At 37.6% G+C, this 8,438-nt stretch overlaps 1 protein-coding gene across 1 annotated transcript; it reads right to left on the bottom strand.

Annotated features, from left to right (window-relative positions):
* Positions 1-898: 898 nt before the first annotated feature.
* On the bottom strand, positions 899-3,089 carry LOC110939576 (probable xyloglucan endotransglucosylase/hydrolase protein 26). The gene is made up of 4 exons (XM_022181138.2): positions 2,880-3,089; positions 2,683-2,783; positions 2,376-2,569; positions 899-1,472 (listed from the first exon to the last, which is right to left on the bottom strand). The coding sequence occupies exons 1-4, from the start codon at positions 3,052-3,054 to the stop codon at positions 1,064-1,066; spliced, it is 879 nt and encodes a 292-aa protein (XP_022036830.1). The 5' UTR covers positions 3,055-3,089; the 3' UTR covers positions 899-1,063.
* Positions 3,090-8,438: the final 5,349 nt, after the last annotated feature.

The raw sequence follows: 8,438 nt of genomic DNA, 5'->3' as shown, positions 1-8,438 counted from the left end.
CCCCAAGCGGGCGACCATTAAAAATTTGGCTAACGTGCGATTATGCCGACCACCACAAGGCAACAGCCACGGTCAGACGGACCGGGAGCAGGAAAACCGGTTGCGAGTTCCAACCGATCGGGACATACAGAAAGAGGACACGGTTTTGGGATCTAAGGGTTGACAAAGCTCAACATAACCACGAACGCTTTCTGTATCCAGAGGGTCATCCGTCCCTAATGAGGCTGACTCCAGTAGAAGAGAGGACGTTGGAGCAACTAACATACCCGGATATGAAACCACGAGACATTCTTACTATCATTAAAGAACAGAACCCCAAAAATGTCTCAACATGAAACACCATATACAACGCCCGGGCCAAATTAGGTCGAGTTGAGCAAGTCGGCGAGACTCCAATGCAGATACTTTTCCACCGGTTGAAGACGGTTGGGTTTGTTTTCTTCCACAGAACATCTGAAAACGACGAAAGGGTACAAGATGTTTTCTTTATCCACCCGAAGTCGAACAGGTTTGTTTTGGTCAAAAATCAGTTTAAAGATAATGTAACCAAATTTTGATTGCGAGGTAGAGTGCTCACGTGGCGAATATCCATTCTTGTTATGTCTTCTGTTTTATTTCATATTTCTTGCATTATCTATTGAGATTAGGTTCCATTGATTCATTTCTATTTTGTATTGTATTTGCTTATTATGAGCTATCTATATTTTTAATTTTGGTTTAGATAATTTGCTAATATATTACTTGTTTATGATAATTGCTCCCAATATTCTTCATAATAGGTGAGTAAAATTAAGGTTTAGTTCATATTAAACAAAATTCAAGAAGGTAGTCCTCAAACCATCCTATATCCATTGTTGCAATCTTAATAATATCTAAAGAATATATTTAGGACAGTGTAAAATACATCAATTTCAGATCTTGTATAAGAATGTCTACATAATAATCCTAGGGGATGCTTGTAAATGAGAGAAATAAAAACAAATTAAAATAAATATGGAGCTTCAAGTGCAAACTGGAAAATGAATCGTAGAAAGAAAACAATTAAAAATATATCAAGTTTTGTTTAGTATTGTGGCTTGGAGCATTCAGGAGCCATCAGCCAACTGAAACGCTCATAATCTGTGCAGTAGTCGTAGACCATGTAGTTATCTCTAACCCACTTGAGTTTTCCCTGTTGGTCCCAGCTCAGTTGCTTATAGACCGGGGAGGTCCACCAATTAGCATAGATAGGGAAGGCACACTGGTAAATGCTAACCGGTCCATTCCACTTACACGCCCTTGCATTAAACTTGCGTAAGCCAGCCGTGAAAGGTGCACATGACCAGTCAATTTTCACTAGACCGCCTTGTGTTGCCCAGTTATCAGCATTCCACAAACTAGAGTACACCTGCATTCCTTGTTGGTCTGGGAATCCAATTCGTTCGCTTTTGTAGTTTCTGTAAACTCTAATTGGTATGCTATCAACAAACCACCTGTATTTATTGTCATTTTCAAAAAAAAGTTAGGAACAGTAATTAAAGATTGTGCGATTGTTAGTTTATTAAAACTCTCGAATTTAATAGTTGGAATTTTGTGATTGTTTGTGTATTAAAAATCATCTACAAAAAATGTTTTTCATCATATTTCAACCTGTTAGGACCCCAGTGGCGGAACCAGAACCTAATCTCAGGGGTGTCCCAAAAAAAAAAATTCACCTTGTCCCACATAGGTGTGGGAACAAAGGGAATGGTTGTTTATAAGGTTAAACATTTATCAAACAATTGTAACTTTATGATATGTTTTACCACAAGTCCTACCCGCGCCCGCAGGGGGGTGCAAAAAATTGAGTTTCGGAGCTCTGGAATTTGGTTGAACTCGTGCTTGTCGCACGTCCTGCGGACACAAATGCAGCTCCGGGAAACCGGACCATGCTGTTATGCTATGCTCCACATTGCAAATGCCATACCTCACACAAAAAATCCTTTACAGCAGGATGATGGAGAAGTCCACGAAATCCCTGCAGAAACATGATTTATACTCCACAAAATCCCTGCAGAAACATCTTAGGGGTGTCCTCCTACTTGTTTAGGGGTGACCTTAGTCTTAAAATCGAAAAAAAATTACAAATTTACACTGCCAAAATCCCTGCAGAAACATCTTAGGGGTGTCCTCCTACTTGTTTAGGGGTGACCTTAGTCTTAAAATCGAAAAAAAATTACAAATTTACACTGCCGGAAAAAAGTTGAGCGGTAGCCCGGGACCGGGCTGCTTCTTCACTGGGTCCGCCCCTGTAGGACCCTATGCAAAAATTATATCTTTTACAAAATGGGCTTGATTTTAGAATCGGTTTTACACCCTCAAAAAGGTTGAGCCGAGTCATAGTGACGTTAACTTACACAACTGCATGAGGGTTCCAGTGTATGGTGTAGTTGTGGAAATCCACCGTCGGGTCAAACCATAACTTGAACTGCTGCTCCCTATTTCCTTTTCCTTGAGTAAATATATTTGTGTGCATGGTGTATGGTTCTCCTGATGAGTTCCCTAAGAACTCAAAGTCAATCTCATCATGATAGTCCCCCGTTGACGAAAGCTGCAATAGTTCCACACAAATCTTAAAGAATGACCATTGCGATGTGATCGACTTTGTATGGAAGTAAATTAATATGTAATAAATACTTGTATCTTTTTTGGTAATGTACGTACGTAGTATGCTGTGACGGTTCCTGCAGAGTTCCCTGGAACCAACTTGATCAACATTTCAATGCTTCCAAATAGGTATGAGTTGTATGTTTGAACACCAGACCCTATAGTTAGAGCTATATGAGTATACTAATAATAAAGGGATGATGCTTGACTTTTAGGAGAAATAAATTTGAATTTGAGAATTTTCAAAACTGTACCTGCAACATTATCCAGCACTAGATTAAGATCTTCACCATTGCCAAAAATATACGAATGCTCGGCACCCCAGCTGAAATAAGTGTCTGCGTAAAAATTTGCATTGACAAAGCATGATTGGAATGACATTGCTGAGATAAATATAACAGCAACCAAAGACTTGAATGCTGTTGCCATGGCTTATGTGTTTAGTTTGTATTGGAATGCTCTTGTTATTGCTTCTGGACACCTTATATAGCCTTTGTCTAGTGTATTTCCCCAATATTATATGTTATTTCAAACTATATAAAATATATCTTGATCTTGTCTTGCATTTTGACATTTATTATTTTCCAGAATTATATATTCATCATGTCTCTCATGTTTTAAAATAACCTTCTAATAGTTATAACAATTTCCTACATAGAAGTCCCTTTTAGTGGTGACAATTATTTCACCTTTGACACGTTAAATGTGTCGGAAGTCAACAAATTTTAATGCTAAAACATACTAAATTATTTTATTCAAAAGGAAGAACTATAATTAAAATGATAAAATGTCGACACATTGTACATGTTAGCTAGGTATGTGCATGGGTCAGTTTGGGTCGGTTTTGGTCTAAAACCATAACCATAATCGCTATGTTGGTTAATGGATAACTATAACCATAACCGATTGGTTATAGCGGTTATGGTTAATCGGTTTTGATGGTTATAGCGGGTCAGTTGTGGATGGTTAACCGTGTATTTAGCCTAGCTTAAAATATGTTAAATTTTTTAACATGGAATAAATTCTTATTGCATATTTGTATATGTTAGTATATTACATAGTATTAAAAATACATATAATCTATAATATTAACACTGAATATTCAAATAAAGTGATGTGATATATTTCATAAATTTAAATAAACATTCAAAACCGTAAAACGTTATAAAATAACCCACATATACTAAAAATCTTTAATCAAAACATCAAATATTAAAAAAAAAAAACTGGTGAAAATTCCTAAATCCTACAAAGATTTATTACATGTCGGTTCGGTTCGGTTATGGTGGGTATGGAAACATTGATAACCATAACCGACCCGCTACATTCGGTTTTCAAAAAAACCATTAACTGACCCACTGGTTTTTGATTTGGTTCGGTTTTTTCGGTTCAATTTCATCAGTTGATTCGGTTATAGTTCGGCTAATTCGGTTTTTTGCACACCCCTAAATTGTTAGCTATTTTAAAAAAAGTTTATAACTTGAAAATGACACTGCAATTAAGGTGGTACGTTGTTGGAAAAAAATAATAATAAAAAACTAGGAAAAATGGCTGGAAAGCGAATACGATATTAGGAGGAAAATGACGTGCGTAGGACTAAAGAAGGAGGAGGCCATTAGCAAGGTATGAGTGAACTTGTAAGACAAAAAGCTCATGCCTTGTATGGTGGTTAGCTAGACGTGCTAACATAAAGATTTGTAAGAGAATCATATATAAAGACTTGTTACAGAATTATAAACTAAAACAACAAATTGCATTTTTTTTTGAAAGGTAAACTTCATTCACAAAAACCGTCGACCCAAGCCGGGCCGACAAAAACAACTACAAAATTACATATTTACAAAAGAATTCCAATCCTTTCATTCTATCCCTTTAAACTTAGATCTATTCGAAAACCATAAAAAACCCACGGCCTTGATTTCACAACAAATTGCATTTGAGTTATTAATTTGCTTTAATCCTAATTCAATATATTAATCCAACATAATAAAATATAAATAAAAAAATCAGTTAATGTATAAAATTGAGCTATAGGTGTGTTCCCTCATCTCCGGGATCTCGGCTCAGATCCTACTCCGACCTTTACTACGCCAGTGTGTTTCTCTGATTGCTGCTTCGATGAGCGTCATTCCTCTAATTTTTCTGATAACTGTCCCATTGTTGATTCTAGACGCTACCTTGTTGGCTTCCATTTCTATAACAAACATCACACATGTTAGAGAGTTGAGTTAGTTACATGAGGTGGTTATGTTAGTTTTGGTAGTTAGTTACAAATCGGTTAGCTAGAGCTCTTGTATAATGTATACTTTGTATCTATCTCTTAGGTTATGCGGTATGGTGATGGTCCTCCCTTAGAGGATGATCCGCCACATAGGCGCTACATCATAGTCCCTTGAAGGATGTCCCTCCAAGATAGAATCACTGGAAATGGAAGATGATCCAACCCCACCATATTAATTTTTTTTAAATTTATCTATCTTTTTTAAAAACAAACATTACATCATTAAATATTAAAAAACCAAACATTAAGTTTAAAAAAACATAAACTAAAAAATAAAAAAATCCTAAAAACTTAAAAAATATTAAAAAACTAACATAGTCTTAAAAAAATATTAAAAACTACTAGTCTTCATCCGGCATGTGGCCGTTAGGTTCGTTTTTGTGCGTTGTTCCAAATATACTCCACCAAGTCCGCTTGTAGGTTTTGATGTGTGTACTCGTTACGTAGAGAGAATCCGTTTAAATCTTGTTGTTCCAAACTAAAACTAACTGGAACATAATTCCCGTTAGACGCGTTTTCGTCGTACTCACAAATCGCTCTGCCTTCGTCTTCGATGACCATGTTATGCAGCAAGATACAAACGCACATAATGTGTCGCAACCTCTTTTGTGTAGCAGAACGTGCCGGATGTTTAATGATATGCCATTTTTTTTTGTAGAACTCCAAAACAACGTTCAATATCTTTTCTCGCACCCTCTTGAAACTTCGCAAATTTCTTTCTTTTATTGTCTGTCGGGTGCGGAATAGTTTTAATGATTGTAGAGTACGTTGGGTATATTCCATCCGCAAGGTAGTAACCCTGCCTATATTCCACCCCTGAAACCGTAAAACTGGTGTTTGAACCTGTTCCTACCACTACATCGTCAAATATCTGTGACCGGTAGATGATGAGTGAAGCAGGTATGTACCCAAAAAAGCATGCCAGATCCAGAGATCAAACGTCCTGGGGGAGACGGGGAGGACAACACAGGGGGGGGGGGAATGGTGTTTCGGCCAGCGCCGTTCCTTGACGAGGCGGGGACGATGCCCATACCGCACAGCCTTATATCCTATATATATAGGATACCGTATTCTGTACTATATATGATTGATTCTATACTCAAATTACATTTTCACCATTATTGTTTACATGGTATCAAAGGTGCATCTCTAATCTGCACCATCTTTCATTCCTATCACCATTAATCAATCGAGATCTTCTTTTTTGATTCAATCTTTGTTCTTCTATTCTTCATTTTGTTCAGAATATCATTTGATTCAGATCTGTGTTGCCCAGAATGATCTCTAGATCGCAAATGATAAACGTAACTTTATTGAATACTGAATGTTGAATACAATAGAATTTACATGAACTTGAACAAGTTCTACAAATGAAAATCTAAGGCCTATTTATACTAATCTAACGGGTACGAGTGTAGAGACATGTCCCTTCATGAATAGTCGCGTCTCTTGAATGTGTGGTTGAGAATTAACGTGAAAGGTTGCGTCTTTTCCTTCTTAATCACAACCACTAATCGAATAGGTGTGTCTCTTGGTGGTGTTCCTTGAAGCCGTCGATCATAGGGGTGTGTCCCAAGGGTGTTGCAACCCTTAGGGGTGTTGGTTGACATCTTTCAGTTTGACATGATCAACCCCTATAGTTTGTAACCGCCATGTAACCGCCATATAACTAACTTTATACTAATAACTAATAAACCCTTGTACTTGAAGGATGTGTAGAGATTAAGGATTTCATTCACCCCCCTAATCTTGAACATCCTTGAGTTGTTGCAGATCTTGAACTTCGAGCAGTTCTCGCATTGTAGCAAACTTGACCCTTGCTAGTGCCTTTGTTAGTATGTCTGCCCATTGTAGTTCTCCACTGATGTGTTCCACATTGATGTCCTCGTTCTCAACACATTCTCTTATGAAGTGATAGCGTGTATCAATGTGCTTCCTTCTTCCATGAAAGACTAGATTTCTCATGAGTGCTATTGCAGAAACATTATCCACTCTGAGTGTTATCTTCTCTTCCTTCCAGCCTGTAATTTCGATTAATAGTCTTTTAAGCCATAGTGCTTGGCATGCTGCTGCAGTGGCTGCCATGAATTCTGATTCACACGATGATAATGCCATTGTCTGTTGCTTCTGTGTACACCAGGTTATAGGTGATTCTCCAAAGTAGAATACCAGACCAGTTGTTCCTTTTCCTTTGTCTGTATTAACTCCAAAACTGCTATCACTATAACCTGTGATCTTACATCCTCCTTGCTTCTTGTATATGATTCCATGATCTTTAGTTCCTTTGATATAACGCAGTATTTGCTTTACTGCTTTCAAGTGTTGCTCCTTTGGTTCTTGCATGAATCTACTAAGCAAACTGACTGGATAACATAGATCTGGCCTTGTATGCAATAAGTACCTGAGAGAACCTATCAGGCTTCTGTAATACGTTGCATCTACTAGATCTCCTTCTTCAGTCTTCGTTAATTGTGTTCCTGGATTCATGGGAATCTTTGTGTCGTTGTAGGATAACATATCAGTGTCTTTGAGTATCTTGTTGATATAGCCTGTCTGCTTGATGGCTATCTCACCTCCTGCTTGAATAACTTCTATTCCCAGATAATATGCTAGCAATCCTAGATCGCTCATTTCAAACTTGTTCTTCATCTGAGATTTGAAAACATATATCTCCTTCCTTGATGTTCGAGTGACTATCAAATCATCAACATAGACTCCAACTATCAGCGTAGAAGTCTTACTCGTCCTTGTATAGATTGCATTCTCTAAAGTGCACTTCTTGAAGTTAAGTGACTTTAGGGTTTGATCTAACTTTATTCCAAGATCTTGGTGCTTGTCTTAATCCATACAATGCTTTTGATAGTCTATAAACCTTTCCTTCATCTCCTGGCTTTACAAATCCTTCTGGTTGTGAGACATAGACCTCCTCCTTGAGATCTCCGTGTAAGAATGCAGACTTCACGTCTAAGTGATGTACTTCCCAACCTTGATATGCCGCTAAAGCCAACATTAGTCTAACTGTCTCTATACGTGCTACTGGTGCAAAGACTTCGTCAAAGTCTATTCCGTGTTGTTGAACATATCCTTTTGCAACTAGCCTTGCTTTGTATCTGACCACGTTTCCGTTTGCATCTTTCTTAGTCTTGAATACCCATTTTAAACCTATTGCCTTGTGATTTCTTGGCCACTCTGTCAACCTCCAAGTGTTATTTTTGTTTTGATTCTAACTCGGCCTTCATTTCTTCAATCCACTTTTTGTCACTAGATGCTTCCTTGTAATTCCTTGGTTCTTCTTCAGCAAGTAATAATTCTTGTGGATCTACTTGAATTTCCTCTGTCTCTTCGTATAGTTCTTCGAGACTTCTTAGTTTTACTGGAGTGTCACTAATACTCTCTGTTGTACTTTCAAAGGTAGATGGACCTCTACTTGATAATCTGCTTGAACTTCCTACTGAGTTCTGAATGTACGAATGTGCTGGCGGGGTTACATAGGAGTTTGGTTCTTCTGTCTGATCTACTCCTGAATCATCAT

Source organism: Helianthus annuus, chromosome 16 (assembly GCF_002127325.2).
Source record: "Helianthus annuus cultivar XRQ/B chromosome 16, HanXRQr2.0-SUNRISE, whole genome shotgun sequence".
Lineage (NCBI taxonomy): Eukaryota > Viridiplantae > Streptophyta > Magnoliopsida > Asterales > Asteraceae > Helianthus > Helianthus annuus.
This window is presented reverse-complemented; position numbering and strand designations above follow the sequence as displayed.